General features: G+C 40.3%; 2 protein-coding genes across 3 annotated transcripts; both read left to right on the forward strand.

Annotated features, from left to right (window-relative positions):
- The first annotated feature begins 263 nt into the window (after nt 1–263).
- On the forward strand, nt 264–11,893 carry znf451 (zinc finger protein 451). Of its 2 annotated transcripts, none has more exons than XM_038974873.1 (13): nt 264–367; nt 951–1,010; nt 5,708–5,791; nt 6,309–6,422; nt 6,554–6,662; nt 6,858–7,008; nt 7,119–7,245; nt 7,833–7,992; nt 8,293–8,440; nt 8,683–10,193; nt 10,294–10,371; nt 10,779–10,853; nt 11,627–11,893. In XM_038974873.1, the coding sequence occupies exons 2-13, from the start codon at nt 960–962 to the stop codon at nt 11,665–11,667; spliced, it is 2,649 nt and encodes an 882-aa protein (XP_038830801.1). In that variant the 5' UTR covers nt 264–367; nt 951–959; the 3' UTR covers nt 11,668–11,893. The 2 variants fall into 2 exon arrangements, with proteins under 2 accessions (XP_038830801.1, XP_038830802.1); XM_038974874.1 differs by having other exon boundaries at nt 336–367; nt 8,683–10,112.
- Nucleotides 11,894–12,186: 293 nt separating this feature from the next.
- Nucleotides 12,187–14,587, forward strand: LOC120029838 (BAG family molecular chaperone regulator 2-like). Its single transcript, XM_038975125.1, has 3 exons — nt 12,187–12,380; nt 12,926–13,035; nt 13,877–14,587. Exons 1-3 carry the CDS (start codon nt 12,256–12,258, stop codon nt 14,269–14,271), a joined length of 630 nt encoding a protein of 209 aa, XP_038831053.1. The 5' UTR covers nt 12,187–12,255; the 3' UTR covers nt 14,272–14,587.
- Nucleotides 14,588–16,889: the final 2,302 nt, after the last annotated feature.

The raw sequence follows: 16,889 nt of genomic DNA on the forward strand, positions 1-16,889 counted from the left end.
ATGAAATGACTCTGCTTAATAGAGAATTGTTAGTAGGCCCATGCCAAGCTAGGCTCAAACGTCGAGGAAACGTTTTTGACATAACAATTATGTCACAATTAAGCTTTATCGGTTTCCTGGATTAAAGGCAAATGCGTCTGATAGACCACCTGACTCCAAAGTCAAATGTGATTTTTTTCCCCAGAAAAATAATTGCCTTTATAATTCATGAATTAATTAATGTCGACACGACAATTTTATGTTTCCCCCCAATGCGACAGCAGCACTGCGAAACTATGTGGCGTCGCCGTGCGCTTTTCCTTAGAACTCCAAATCCCAGCAACACCCGCAGAAAATCAACATCCCTTTTGCACGAAAACGTTTCTTGGTGAGTGTCCGTTCGTGCTTATTATTTTCATAATTTACTTCATCGACATTAATCTAGTTATCAAGCTACTTGGGTGGCTAAATGGTTGTACCTAATAAATACGTTTATAATGTCTGCAAAGTATAGACTGCTTGTTGTGCATGGTGACCTGCTAACTATCGTTAGCTAGCTAACTAGCTAGCTAGACCAAGGAAGCTGCCTCGTTCTTGTGTTTTCTTTCCCGACAATGTTTCAACTAGTTTAGCTAGCTAACTAATCAGCAAAAGTGTTGAATTGGAGCAGTTATTCATACTAGTGCTAGCAGGGGTTATAGCTAGCTAGCTAGTGTTGAACCCACGTGATGGCAAATTGGAGAACGCTTGCATTAAAACAAACAATTTGTGACATTGTAATTGTAGTTGGCTAACATTGTTTTAGATTTTTAGCTATTATCATTGTAACAATGTACTTATTGGTCATCATAACCCTGCCAGACATACTGACAGCTGGATGAGGATAATGATGTTGACAAAGTTTAGTTGATTATCAGTGGGATTCGATTTGGATGAGTTGTCTGTTTTATTATGTCGTTTTTTTACTCCAGATAAAATCAATGTCCTCCCCGTCTGGAGTAGAAGATGAAGATGAGGTTGAGTTTGTGTCAGTAAGTGATTTGTCATTTGCAGAAACAAAGGTGCAAAGGTTTCTCTACTATGTTGTCATTGCGTCGTTCCATGTAATTTCAGCAAGCCATGACACCCACCATCATCATATATTGTTCTGAAATCGTTTCTGTAGTTAGAAACAGATAAGATTAGCTAGAATTCCTACAACATTCTTTTGTTGAAATATAATCTCTGAGAAATTAAGTTTATTGATTGCACGCAAATTGGCCATTTTTAATATATAGGAGTCATATAATATTTAATACATATAGTACCTAAAATCTGATTTGGACCAAATGTGTTTTTTTTCTAACAATGAGTAAGACCCCCACGCCAGTCCCAACCCAGTGCTTTCAGAAAGTATTCACACCCCTTGACTTTTTACACATTTTGTTGTTTCAGCTGGAATTTAAAAACCTTTTAGATGTAAAGTCCCCTGTTTAGGCGACTTGCATGGTTCTGGTACTGGTTCTGACCAACATTTTCGCTCATAAATCAATCTGTGGACACCGTAGATCGAAATGGCTTGCATTTAGATGTAGGCCTGATTCTCATGGACACAGGAGAATGTCTCTTCTGCCTGTATGAAATCTGACACCACATTAAGCTGGAATGTCTCCTTCCATTTCATTCGCTCTTCCGACTGTCCATCAAGCCCTGGCTGAACCCATGTCACAGCCACTAACAACGCATATGCCTGGAATCCTTACATCGTAGCAGCAGGATAGTGGTTTTGTCGCCGTAGCACATTCCGAGATAGATTCATAGATTTTACACAAAAAACACTTTCTGTTTATCATTGACAGAGAGACGTTCACAGCGGTTGGGGCAAACATTTTGATCAAGAGATCTTCAGAAAATATGAACCTTTTCTCTAACACTAAATATACAATTATGTATTTTACAGTTAGAAGGAAGGTGAAATCTTATAGTTAGTCATTTTATAAATGTATTCTACTATATTTAGACAAAATGTAATTTCAACATTCATACAGTTTTGGGTAAAAAGGAAATGCATAATATAAAATATTTCATATTTTTTTCATTTTTGTACTGTGTACATGAGCTTGTGTTCTCAAAAGTCACTACATCTCAGCAATTTATAACTATTTTTACCAGAAAGGTGTTTTTGGCCCTCCCATGATAAAGTTGTTTTTGGCCCTCCCATGATAAAGTTACTTTTGGGAATTACATCGATTACATTTACTTACATTTAAGATGTTAAAATCGATTCAATTTAGAATTTTTGTCATGGCCTACACACTACCCCATAATGTCAAAAAACATTATTCCACTTTGACATTTTTACAAATTAATAAAAAATGAAAAGCTGGAATGTCTTGAGTCAATAAGTATTCAACCCCTTTGTTATGGCATGTCTACAGTACATAAGTTCAGGAGTAAACATTTGCTAAACAAGTTGCATGGACTCACTCTGTGCAATAATAGTATTTCACATGTGTTTTTAAAATAAATACCTAATCTCTGCACCCCATACATACAATTATAGTGCCTTCGGAAAGTATTCAGACCCTTTGCCTTTTTCCACATTTTGTTACGTTACAGCCTTATTCTAAAATTGATGAAATAAATGTTTTTCCGCAGCAATCTACACACACTACCCTATAATGACAAAGCAAAAACAGAAATACCTTATTTACATAAGTATTCAGACCCTTTGCTATGAGACTCGACATTGAGCTCCTGTGCATCCAGTTTCCATTGATCCATTTCTACAACTTGATTTGAGTCAACCTGTGGTAAATTCAATGGACATGGTTTGGAAAGGACAAGAATCCGATGGTCACTCTGACAGAGCTCTAGAATTCCTCTGTGGAGATGGGAGAAACTTCCAGAAGGACAACCATCTCTGCAGCACTCCACCAATCAGGCCTTTATGGTAGAGTGGCCAGGCGGAAGCCACTCCTTAGTTGAAGACATATGACAGCCCGCTTGGAGTTTGCCAAAAGGCACCTAAAGACTCTGGTCTGATGAAACCAAGATTGAACTCTGGCCTGAATGCCAAGCGTCACGTCTGGAGGAAAACTGGCACCATCCCTACGGTGAAGCATGGTGGTGGCAGCATCATGCTGTGGGGATGTTTCTCAGCGGCAGGGACTGAAAACTAGTCAGGATCGAGGGAAAGATGAACGGAGCAAAGTACAGAGAGATCCTTGATGAAATCCTGCTCCAGAGCACTCGGGACCTCAGACTGGGGTGAAGGTTCACCTTCCAACAGGACAATGACCCTAAGCACACAGCCAAGATAATGCAAGAGTGGCTTTGGGACTGTCTCTGAATGTCCTTGAGCTGCCCAGCCAGAGCCCAGACTTGGAATGCGATTGGACATCTCTGGAGAGACCTGAAAATAACTCTACAGCAATTCTCCCCCTCCAACCTGACAGAGCTTGAGAGGATCTGCAGAGAAGAATGGGAGAAACTCCGCAAAACAGGTGTGCCAAGCTTGTAGCGTCATACTTTAGACTCGAGGCTGCAATTGCTGCCACAGGTACTTCAACAAAGTACTGAGTAAAGGGTCTGAACTTATGTAAATGTGATATTTCAGTTTTTATTTTTAATAAATTAGCAAAATGTTCAAAAAACCTGTTTTTGCTTTGTCATTATGGGGTATTGTGTGTAGATTGATTAAATTGAGGGGAAAAAACAATGTTAGAATAAGGCTGTAACGTAACAAAATATGTACAAAGTCAAGGGGTCTGAATACTTTCCGAAGGCACTGTATGTGTAAGGTCCTTCAGTTGAGCAGTGAATTTCATACACACATTCAACCACAAAAACACAGGGAGGTTTTCCAATGCCTTGCAAAGAAGGGCACCTATTGGTAAATGGGTAGAAATATATATCCCTTTGAGCATGGTGAATTTATTAATTGCACTTTGGATGGTGTATTGATTCACCCAGTCACTACAAAGATACAGGCATACTTCCTAACTCTTGCCGGAGAGGAAGGAAACCGCTCAGGGATTTCACTACTAGGCCAATGGTGACTTTAAAACAGTTACAGAGTTTAATGGCTGTTATAGGAGAACTGAGGATGGCTCAACCATTTGACAGAGTGAAACAAAGGAAGCCTTTACAAAATGAAAATATTCTCCATATTTTCAAACATAGTGGTTGCTGCATCATGTTATGGGTATGTTTGTAATCGTTATAGATTGCGGAGTTTTTCAGGATAAAAAATAAACGGAATGGAGCTAAGCACAGTCAAAATCATACAGGAAAACATGGTTGTCTGCTTTCCACCAGACACTGGGAGATGAATTTGCTTTTTCAGCAGGACAATAACCTAAAACACAAGACCAAATCTACACTGGAGTTGCTTACCAAGAAGATAGTGATTGAAGAATTTTGAAAATAATAATGGGCAAATGTTGCACAATCCAGGTGCACAAAGCTCTTAGACTTACACGGCTGTAATCACTGCCAAAGGTGATTCTAACATTTATTGATACTTATCTAATCAATATATATTTGTTTTATTTTTCATAAATGTTTAACAAATGTTGGAATTTTTGTTCCACTTTGACATTAGAGTATTGTGTTTTAGATCGTTTACAAAAAAATGACAAATCCATTTTAGTCCCACTCTGTAACAACAAAATGTGGAAAAAGTCAAGGGGTGTGAATACTATTTGAAGTCACTGTACAGTATCAGTTCTTTATCTGACAAGTCGTATAGAGCTGCGGCTCGGAGTATTGTTTCTTCATCCTATGTAATGTATTCTCAGTAAAAAAGTAAAAAAATCCTGTGCAGAGAAATTAGTAGTTGAAGTCGTTCAGTTTAGGTCCCAATCTACATCCTGATATAGATGATGCTGTTCCTGCTATTAGGTGATAATTCTTTCTTTTTTTTAACCCCCCCTCCCATCCTCAATGTTAAAGGGATAGTTCACCCAAATTACAAAATTACATTGGTTGACAGGACACGACAGTTCACCTGACACAAGACTGAATCCAAACATTACACTGTTGATTTTATGTGCATTTGACATGTACTGTACTTTTTGCCGATAGCCGTGTTCCGTGGCGAATTTTCTTTCCAATAGGCAAACAGGATCATTCTGTTCAGAACAACCCAGGGTATGACGCCATGTCATCTAGTAAATGTACATCAAACATTAGTGATCATAAACGTTGACACTGTATATGACATGAGTTTTATATGGAAATGTAAAGTGCACATTTGGAGTCACAGGTGTTTAGCTTGCTTGTATGACATCAAAGTGGTATTTATTATAATCCTCAGTCTCATCTTTCAAAATGCACTGAGGCCTTTTAATTTGCAGCATTTTCCTCACTCAGACAAGCAAAAATGGAGGAGGGATGGGGGCAACTTCTTGTCGCATATGAAGCGCAGAGCCTGAGCTCTGACGTAATTTATAGCATGTTACTCTACAGCCACTGTGTTCCAATTTAGGTGCTTATCAGTTTCCAAATCTGCCATTTTCAACCTTTATAGGGGTACAAGTGTAAAGGGCTACACATTTTCATCCTATGCATTAGTTTAATTGAAATTGACCCAAACTTGGATGTTTGAGTCAGATTAGGCCATCTACTACAGTTCCCATATTGTTAAACAACTGTTCCGTATTCTTCTACAAATATCAGACAGTGTCTAAGTGAGTCAACAGTTTATTTCAGACAGTGTCTCATCCATTTAACTATTTTGTTTCAGGAGGCTCCACTCAGACCTGTACTGGAGTGTATTGATTTACTGAGTGAGGGCGAAGACGATGACAGTTTACCCATGGCAGAGACAGTGAGTGTGTCAAGTGAAAGATAATAAATTCAATTCAAACTGTAATGACATATGGAAAGGTTGGTGGAAGACCAGTTAAAAAAGTAACAGCCCGGGTTTGATCCCAGGCTGTGTCACAGCTGGCCGTTAGGGCAGGGTTTGGCCAGCCGGGATTTCCTTGTCCCTTCGCACTCTAGCGACTCCTTGTGGCGGGCCGGGTGCTTGCAAGCCGACTTCGGTCGCCAGCTGAACGGTGTTTCCCCCGACACATTGATGCAGCTGGCTTCCGGGTTAAGCGAGCAGTGTGTCAAGAAGCAGTGTGGCTTGGCAGGGTCGTATTTCAGAGGACGCATGGCTCTCGACCTTCGCCTCTCCCGAGTCCGTAGTGGAGTTACAGCGATAAGCCAAGACTGTAACAACCAATTGGATATCACGAAATTGGGGGGAAAATGGGGTAAAAGTACAACAAAAATTAAATGTAAAATGTTATTGTTATGTAAGTAGTATATAATGTTCACCTTTATTTTTTATTGTGAAGATTGAAGATGAGATTGAGCGACAGAAGGCTCAGGTCACCTCCACTTTGGACAGACTGGCTCAGCAAGTCGCTGTGGAGAAAAAGGAAAGAGCAGAGAAGTGTAAAGCCTTCAAGGTAAGGACACTTCAAGCTGGTATGATAATCATATTAACCATTTGAAGCTTGTTCTGCACTTGTCTTTTGTGGGTGCTATTGTCTCTGCACAGTTCTTCATATTGGTCCTGTCTCTGCTCACATTATTTCAGGAGAAGCAAATCTCACAAAAGGCTCATGGGCGGCAGGAACTGGCATTTAGTCCCAATGGACATGCATATGATGCCAAGCGCTGTGTGGACATGTGGTTAAAGATGCCAGGTAATGTCTCTTTTGTACTAGAGTTCTGGACCCATATTCATAAAATGTCTCAGCGTAGGAATGCTGATCTAGGATCTAAAGTGATCAGCATACTTACTCCGAGAAGTTTAATGAACGGCCCCAACTAGCACACACAAAGTTTAACTTCATTTGTTAGAAAAGCAGAATCTCAGTCTTACCATTGTCTGTTTTCAGGTGTGAAACCTGGTATCATCAATACTGGAGCTACCTGGAGACGCAGACAGGTCCCCTTTCCTACCAGTAGCTCATCTACACATACCTGTCCAGTGATCAACTGTGGTCGGGTTTATGACAACGTGCCTCTCCTGGAAGGTCACTTGAAAAGGTTAGATAATATGAGATTTATATTTCTGTAACAATTATACATAATAAACAACCAACTTTTATTTTAGCCATGAGGTGCCTTGAGAAATACTTTTTTCTTTGTGTTTGCAGGTTTGACCACTCTCCATGTGATCCGACCATCTACCTGAAAGGAAGCCCAACTGAGCTGTTTGCTTGCGTTGCCTGTGGTCTGCATTTTGAAACCAAAGAGGCTTGGAGGGTGCATCAGCAGTCAATGGTTGGTTGTGCCTGTAAAATCAACCGCTGTTAGAAGATGACAGCACTTTCAATTGTGTTCAGTCACATCATTCAAACGTGCTCTATGCAAGAATTCTACCTGTCAATATTCCTAACGTAAAGGAATCAAGTACCATGAGGGGGGGAAAAGGACATTTCTGAATGCCGTTTCAAACTATAAAGTAGCTTTTTACCTGCAAGTAGTCCGTCCGGCCGACCACCTTCACACAGTAGTGTCTTCCTGTTTTAAAATTGGAGGTTGAAAACATAAACAATGTAACAATACTTCACATTCCTGCAACAGCTTTTGTTATTGGATGGAGGAACTGGATGTCCATCTCTACCAAAGCAGTAGAGAGCAGCATTTAGCTGTGATATACACTTGGTGGCACTAAATACCAATGAGGAAGATCAATTATTTGGGGGTAGTTGCCATACTATTATGTCTCTTAAGATAAAAAAAAATATTAAATATAAATGAATACTTTAATATTTTTGTTTAAGTTTTCAACCACAGATAATGCACACACATTTCAATCCATTTCAATCCATCCCCACATTGTGTGGGGAAATTGTTATTTTGTTTAGCTGTCCTCTTCGCCCAATGAAGACCATGACCACAGTCAGACCTGCCAGTCCATCGTCTGCTTCGCCTGCCCTGTCTGCTACTTCCTGTTCTACACAAGGGACGAGTGCCTCCATCACATGTCGGCCAAAAACCACTTCTCTCAGTCCATCATCATGAGTGGTAAGCCTTAACTGCCTCTCCCACTCTAAGTATCATCAATCATGTAAACAAGGATATGAATCTGCATCAACACTAAATATTCCGCTCAGGAAAATTGGATTTAGGCGGAAAGAGCAAAGATAAGCGGCATATGGACTCTCTTTATGATGTTAGTGGCATTACTAGTTATCTGCATGTAGAGCAAATAGGTTGTGCGAATGAATAGTGCTTGGACAGGATAACATAACCAATACACTGCTATTAGTTTGTATGCTCTATTGAAACATGTAACCAGCTATTTGTTCTCTTTCTGAACAAAAGAAACTACAGGGACAGCATTGCCAGTTCCCATCCCACGATATGCGAAGAATCGTCTTACTGCTTTATGTAAGGCGGTTATATTCAGCGTGAGATGTACAACATGCCGAAAGGGGCTTAACTCACACATGGAAGCACAGGCCCACTTCAAGTAAGTTTATATCTGTATGTGTTTGTGTAGTTTTGAATTCTGTATGGCGTTAGTGTACATGCAATTACATGGTTGTTACATAGGCAGGTATAATTACAGTGTAGGTACATATTGTTCATACACAGTTTGTCTGTGTATTAGAAAATAAATCAATTACAGACATACATAGTCAACATCTCACTTCCTTCATATGGATAAATCATCTTATTTGCCATTTTGTTCATGTTATTCTTCTCCCTCAGTGTGCAGTGCAGAGAGGGCAGTGCCAGGGCTGAGGCAGAGAAATCAGTGGTGCAGGTTATGAAACAACTGCAAGTGCTGGGCCAGTGCTCTGTGTGTTGCAAACTGTTCCTCACCCAAGGTCAAGTTGACAGGCACAAAGAATTGAGTCAGCACATTACTGAAGTCAACAGCACCATGGAAAGGGCGATTCTGCACTACAGCAATTTCTATGAAATCCAACACGCCAAAAGGGCTGCGGTTGCCCCATCACAGAAGAGGGACAAGGAGAGGGGTGATTCTGGGGGATCCCCAGCCAAGCGCCAGAGACGCGGGGGAACTTTGAATGGCAGTGCTGGGCCCTCAACGAGTGTCTCGATAGTGGCATGGTTCTGTGAATGTGGCCAGCGCTTTTCAGAGGAGGCCATGGCTAGCAAGCACCTTTTAGCTGCCAATCAGATATTCCATCAATGTGGTGTGTGTGGAAAGCATATGGGTGAGTCGTCCATCACTCGCCTGCACATGAGCCGCTTTCACGGCGGCGCCCACCTCTCAAACTTCCTATTCCACTGCCGGCTGTGCAAGGTGGACATGCCACGTCACGAGGACATCCTGTTGCATGTGTCAGAGACCCACAGTGGACACACTTACTTCAGGGAAAGAGAGGTATCAGACGAGGAGCCTGCTCCCATCTCCTATTCCAAACCCTCCACCAGTGGCAGACCCAGCGCTCCCACTGAGCCCAGGGCTAGAACTACAACTCCCACACGTCTACCCAAACAGGACGAGAGGTGGCTGTGCAGAATGTGTGAGGACATCTTTGACTCGGAGCGAGCCGTGCACAAGCACTGCAGAGATGTGAGAAACCACAGTTTCCAGAGGTTTGCCTGTGGCCACTGCCCACAGAAGTTCTTCAAGGAGGACACATTACGCAGGCACTGTGTGAATGAGCACAGCAACCAAATAGAGACACGCTACTTCTGCGGGCTCTGTGACAGCATGCAGTATGACACTGAGGGGGAGTTCCAGGAACACTATAGAAGCCTGCACAGTAAGGACTACTACCTCATGGATGTGCCTGAGGTTGATAGACCCACTGAGGCCGAAAACTACAACTCCAGTCAACTGGCAACAACCAGTGAATGTCTGTGTCCATGCATGTCGTTGGAAAAGGCCAAAGACGAAAGGAAGGCTACTTTCACACAATGCATGAAGCGGCTGTCCAGTGAAGACAAATGCAGCTTTGTATGTGCACCATGCGACATCAAGGTAGCCTCCTTTGCTCAGATTAAGACTCATGTCCACTCTCAACACGAAGCCTTGGGGCTAGAGAAGACCTTTGACGTGGTGTGTGGATCCTGTCAGGAGAGTCATAACGACGTGCCCAGTTTCCATAACCACTACCACTCCCAGCACTGCTTTCTGGAGCCTTGCTCCAGCTCTAGAGATGGAGGTGAGAGTCGTACGGAGAAGGCAGCAGCTTCCTCCACTGTTAAGACACTGCCTGCTGTGGAGATTAAACCAGAAGTGAATGGCAAGTCTGCTTTGAGTTTGGAACGTGTTCCGTGATTCATTTCACTGCACTGACCTTCCTGGTCTTAGAAAACTGATTTGATTCATAATTTATTTTATAGTGGAGGAGTTAGAAGATATGAAACATGCCATCGCTGTGAACTTGGATGAGGTCAGAGATGACACTGAACCCCATGGAGGTGATTATGTTTTGTTTGCTGATCTGTTCAGTGATTGGGTGAATGACATCGACCGTAGACATTACATAGCTGCAGCTAGCCTAGCGGTTAAGAGCGTTGAGCCAGTAACCGAAAGTTCGCTGGTTTGAATACCTGAGCTATAGCTGAGAAATCTGTTGATGTACCCTTGAGCAACTTAACCCTAATTGCTCCTTTATGTCGCTCTGGATAAGAGCGTCTGCTAAATGACTCAAATGTAAAAGAGCTATAGAAGGTTTCTTGTATTTTGGTCTGTTCAGTGATTTGGTGAATGACATCTACCATAGATATTAAACAGCTATAGAAGGTTTCTTAGAAATGTTTCCTAAAGTGCTGTTTTTTTTTCAACTGAGATTCTCTTTTTGTTGTCCATTTCCATTGTGTTTCAGATGAATCTGAGGAAATGAAGCGTGCCTTGGCTTTAAGTGCAGAAGAAGCAAGAGAGCCAACTGACTTTGATATTGGTGTGTAACACCTTTACTTATCTTTGTTTTTTTGAGGACCTTTTCAGTAGTTACATTTTAGTTTACACGTTAGAGTTAAGAGATTTTTAGGTTAGACCTCTTCTACGATATGCTAATCCAAATATCACGATATCCTGTAATTGTTTTGCGCCGGTAAGGACTAAGTCATTTCAGACTGTGCAATTTTTGTGCCTTTTTTATAGTATTAGTCACATTCTCATTAAATAATCTTTGTGTGGCAAAGAAATAAGGCTTAGTTCATTCATTTAGACTTCATTTTCAACATATTGATAGAACCTAACTGGTAAAACTGCACAGTTTTGATTTGTAAAGTTCAAATACGGTATAGTCTTTGCACATCACAATATATTGTCTTGCACTTCACGATATTCGATTTAATCATATATCAGCCAATCCCTATTGCATATTGCCTTATTTGAATGGCCAGAAAGGTTCTGAAGAGTTTTGAAGCGGTTGCCCAATCTGGTCATGTAGATGTAGCATAATAAAAACAAGATGATACCTCTCTTTTTTTTTAACCAGCGTTACATGCTTGAAGAATAACCTTAGTGTGAGTATGTCTAATCAAATCATAGTGATGTTTAATGCACACTGGGATATTCAGGTAGTTGGTGTAGAGGACAGCATGAACACTTTTTGGATGCTTTTGAGATGGTAGTCTCTTGTGTTTTTGCGACAGTTATATTTCTTATTTAAGTTGACATTATTTGATTTTTTTCCCCCTGTTGTGCCCCCCCAATTTATCTTCACAGAGATGGAGGAAGCTCTCAAAAGAAGCCTTCTTGAATACTGATCAGCAAATGTTACCTTCTGGTAGCCTGTCATTTATTTAGATGTATGGCACGTGTAACATATCAGCTACTTTCAAAATCGTTACACTTTACGACACCCTTATACCTATGTGATTACACAGTAATAACTGTAGTAACATATGAACTGTAAAGATTATGTCGAGGCATACCGTGTATGCATCTTTATCACATGTTCAGAGCTCTTTTTAAATAAAGATGTTAAGTGTTTTCCTTGTCTCTTTCTTTGAACTTTTAACATTAATCATTGGATGTCTGGATATTGTCAACAAGTAAATTAGATTAGGTCGTCGTTTTTTATTTATATATATATATTTTTAACCTTTATTTAACTAGGCAAGATTAGGTCGTTCTACTGGCTGCAGTGCAGAAAGAATCCCACACTCTTGAACGTTCCAGAAATGCAATCCTCAATCTCGTCCGATGGGTCGGTAAAAACAGCAGGGGAAGTTCCCGTCCATGTTTGGATATGTTTACTCTGTGGCGCTGTCTGTCAAGCAGAAACCTCTAGGTTGTGCTCTTGGGACCAGCTAGTGCACCGTTAAATTCCAATGAACACCTAATCTCGAACTATGGCACAAGCGAAAATCCACCAGGCTAAAATGACTGAAGCCGCTAATGGCAAATTCAGCAGATCAATGTCTATGGCAGATCGCTCCGGACGACTACTTGAAAGTTTGGACCAGCTGGAAACAAGGTAGGCTATTTTACAGACAGCTGGCCTGAATACTGTATAGAGAAGACAATTCATCCTTGTTGTAAATACAGAGCGCACACTTGTCATTGTAGGCTACTGTAACGCTATCATATGCATTTGTTTGTCTAGTTTCTTTGAAGAATACACACGGTATTCGGCTACACAATCTCTATGGTTCCATGCAACAGCTGGTTTAAACTGATTCTAAACATAGAAAGCAGTAGACGGTGCCAGTGGAAGAAGGAAGAAAGTTCTCAGAATACGTGTGCACACTACAGTGCACTCCATGACCGTATCATTTACAACCGTGGTTTATTTGAATATTTTACGGTGCCAGACTGTGTCCTTTTAAAATAACGTCATAACCTTATTTAAACAGCTGTAAAAAATAAAAAAATAGAAACATGTTTAAAATCAACACCGAGAAACAGTTGTAGAATATGCAATGGGATGAATAATATGATCACAACTTTCTCTGAGTCACGTACTAACACTTACCATACATAACCTATCGAAATATCTCATGACAATGACATCTGTTTTAGGGTGGAGGCTTTACGCGAAGCCGCAACTTCAATGGAACAGGAGAGAGAGTGCTTACTTGATATGATCCAGTCCATAAAGAACAGTGAAGAAATGCGCAGTATTTGTGACGGTATGTGTTTGACAGCTATCAGATATCTCAGGTTGGATAATTTATGCCTATATAGCATACATTTGGTTGAAACAAAGTTACACTTCACTGGTTGAAATTCTTATTTAAAGTGATAGTTCACTCACTGATGTTTTAAGATCTCAAAAAAGGGTCTTAGGTTGAGTCCAAGTCCTGTCATGACTTTTTCAAATCCAACTATACAGCCTACCTCAATCCAAAATGCACTGGAAAGGTAAACACCATTTAATTCCCCACTATAGGCCTAATCTACTTTTATGGCATAGACAGGAATTCTTCTTGACAGAACTTCTGTAAGGTTTTGGTACTTATGACAAACTTTTACTTTAGTGAACTGTCCAATGCAGGTCCAATGCAGCCGTTTTCTTTAATCTCAATATCAAATAACTTCTGGGTAACAATTAAGCACCTTACTGTGATTGTTTTCAATTAAAATGTTATATATATATATATATAACAGCTAATTTTCAGTTTTCCCCTCCCCACTTAAACCACTCCCAGACAGTACTAGCAACATTCTTGGTTGAGAAATTGCTATTTTTTTTTTTATATATATATTTAGCAAAAAGAGCAATTTCTCAACCAAGAATGTTGCTAGTACTGTCTGGGAGTGGTTTAAGTGGGGAGGGGAAAACTGAAAATTAGCTGTTATTGGCAGAGGTTTGGAACTCTCTTATTGGTCTATTACCTAATTTAGCTCATGATTTCACAATTTTACAGTATTATTCCAATATATATATAAAACATAGGAAAATACATTTTTTGACTGCACCTGGCCTTTAACACCAACATCTGATAACACTGTGCTATCTCTCTTTTTCAGGAGAGAGAGAGGAGCTATCTTTAACTGCTAACCGTCTTCTTGGTAGGACGCTGACAGTTGAAATATCAGTGGAAATCATTAGAAACTCCACACAGGAGGATGCGTTACGCAAGGCTACCTCTTTGATTGATGAGCTTGTTGCAAAGTTGCTTGACGACATGGGTGGGGCCAGAAAGTGCCTGATGGCACTGCACGCTGCCTGTGTGACCGAGGCACCACCGGTTCCTATCGATACAAAATTCCAGACGATCGTCATCACCTGCGCTCTGGAAGATCAGAAAAAAATCAAGAGGAGGCTGGAAACTCTGATAAGGAACGTGGATAATGCTGAGAAGAATATCAAGATAATGGATCATCAGAAAGTGGATGACTTAAACAGTGCCAATGGCAAATGAAGGCACTCATGCTGATTCAACCCCAATAACAGCCCTAATTAATAGAAAGTCATAATACATTGGGAGACCAAACTCCTCATTACCATACTATTATTTCTCATAATTAGTGAAAGATAGCATCCGCCCGTCTTCCTGTCATGGCATAAGGCATATGCATATCGTCCGTTCCATATAATTTAAACCTGTAAAGTGCTTTGCCTTGAACATTTGAAAAGCCCTTATGACTTCCACTGTATTCTACTACCACTAATGTCACATTCAAACCCTGTCACCATAAATATTGCATATAAAAAAACTATTACACATCTTAACATTACTAACATTGTCACATTATTGTTTTGAATGTCCGTTCAGTTACCTACACACTGCCTTATGTAGTTTCAATAAGCACTCAGGCTGCCACTCATTAAGGCATTTAAAAATGCATCCACATTGTTTTTGTTTAACCATCTTAATGTGATCATTTACATCTTAAGTCTTAATCCTTGACATGTTTTGCTACTGGAATTGTCATTACTGTAAGCCCGGGTCACAACCTAACTGAAAACACAAGGCAAGGTACTGAGATAGTTAATCATAGATATGTTAGGTACATACAGTTGAAGTCAGAAGTTTACATACACTTAGGTTGGAGTCATTACAACTCGTTTTTCAACCACTCCACAAATTTCTTGTTAACAACTATAGTTTTGGCAAATTGGTTAGGACATCTACTTTGTGCATGACACAAGTAATTTTTCCAACAATTGTTGACAGACAGATTATTTCACGATCACAATTCCAGTGGGTCAGAAGTTTACATACACTAAGTTGACTGTGCCTTTAAACAGCTTGGAAAATTCCAGAAAATGATGTCATGGCTTTAGAAGCTTCTGATAGGCTAATTGACATCATTTGAGTCAATTGGAGGTATACCTGTGGATGTATTTCAAGGCCTACCTTCAAACTCAGTGCCTCTTTGCTTGACATCATGGGAAAATCAAAAGAAATCAGCCAAGACCTCAGAACAAAATTGTACACCTCCACAAGTCTGGTTCATCCTTGGGAGCAATTTCCAAACACCTGAAGGTACCACATTCATCTGTACAAACAATCGTACGCGAGTATAAACACCATGGGACCACACAGCCATCATACCGCTCAGGAAGGAGACGCGTTCTGTCTCCTAGAGATTAACGTACTTTGGTGCAAAAAGTGCAAATCAATCCCAGAACAACAGCAAAGGACCTTGTGAAGATGCTGGAGAAAACAGGTACCAAAGTATTTATATCCACAGTAAAACGAGTCCTATGTCGACATAACCTGAAAGGCCGCTCAGCAAGGAAGAAGCCACTGCTCCAAATCCGCCATAAAAAAAAGCCAGACTACGGTTTGCAACTGCACATGGGGACAAAGATGGTACTTTTTGGAGAAATGTCCTCTGGTCTGATGAAACAAAAATAGAACTGTTTGGCCATAATGACCATCGTTATGTTTGGAGGAAAAAGGGGGATGCTTGCAAGCCGAAGAACACCATCCCAACCGTGAAGCACAGGGGTGGCAGCATCATGTTGTGGGGTGCTTTGCTGCAGGAGGAACTGGTGCACTTCACAAAATAGATGGCATCATGAGGAAAGAAAATGATGTGGATATATTGAAGCAACATCTCAAGACATCAGTCAGGAAGTTAAAGCTTGGTCGCAAATGGGTCTTCCAAATGGACAATGACCCCATGCATACTTCCAAAGTTGTGGCAAAATGGCTTCAGAACAACAAAGTCAAGGTATTGGAGTGGCCATCACAAATCCCTGACCTCAATCACATAGAAAATGTGTGGGCATAACTGAAAAAGCGTGTGCGAGCAAGAAGGCCTACAAACCTGACTCAGTTACACCAGCTCTGTCAGGAGGAATGGGCCAAAATAAGCTGGGAAGCTTGTGGAAGGCTACCCGAAACATTTGACCCAAGTTAAACAATTTAAAGGCAATACTACCAAATACTAATTGAGTGTATGTAAACTTCTGACCCACTGGGAATGTGATGAAAGAAAAAAAGCTGGAAAAAATCATTCTCTTTACTGTTATTCTGACATTTCACATTCTTAAAATAAAATGGTGATCCTAACTGACCTAAACAGGGAATTTTTACTAGGACTAAATGTTAGGAATTGTGAAAAACTGAGTTTAAATGTATTTGGCTAAAGTGTATGTAAACTTCCGACTACAACTGTATGTACTTGTGAACGACCAGTCCAGAAATAGCCAAAGTAACAGTGAGACCTCATTAGAGACAATGTACCATGTCAATACATCATGAATAGGCATTTCACATGCAGGTGCAAAGTAAGCAACATGAGCACATGCACATACAGAATAGGATACTAGGCAGTCATTTTATGTATCCATTAACACATATTTAGATATTTTTTTAAGCAAGTCACTGATGTTTTGAATAAACATATATATTCCACTTGCTGAAAGGCATTCTTATTCAGATTTTTTTTGGGGGGGAGGGGGGTGGTCTCATTGCAATGTTTATATCTGTTATTCTAACAAACCCCACACAATTGAAAATGTGGTTAAAAATAAACACATTCTTCGCATAGCCAATACATTCCAACAATGTTTTTTTTTTTTTAA

The sequence above is a fragment of the Salvelinus namaycush genome, chromosome 35 (genome assembly GCF_016432855.1).
Source record: "Salvelinus namaycush isolate Seneca chromosome 35, SaNama_1.0, whole genome shotgun sequence".
NCBI lineage: Eukaryota > Metazoa > Chordata > Actinopteri > Salmoniformes > Salmonidae > Salvelinus > Salvelinus namaycush.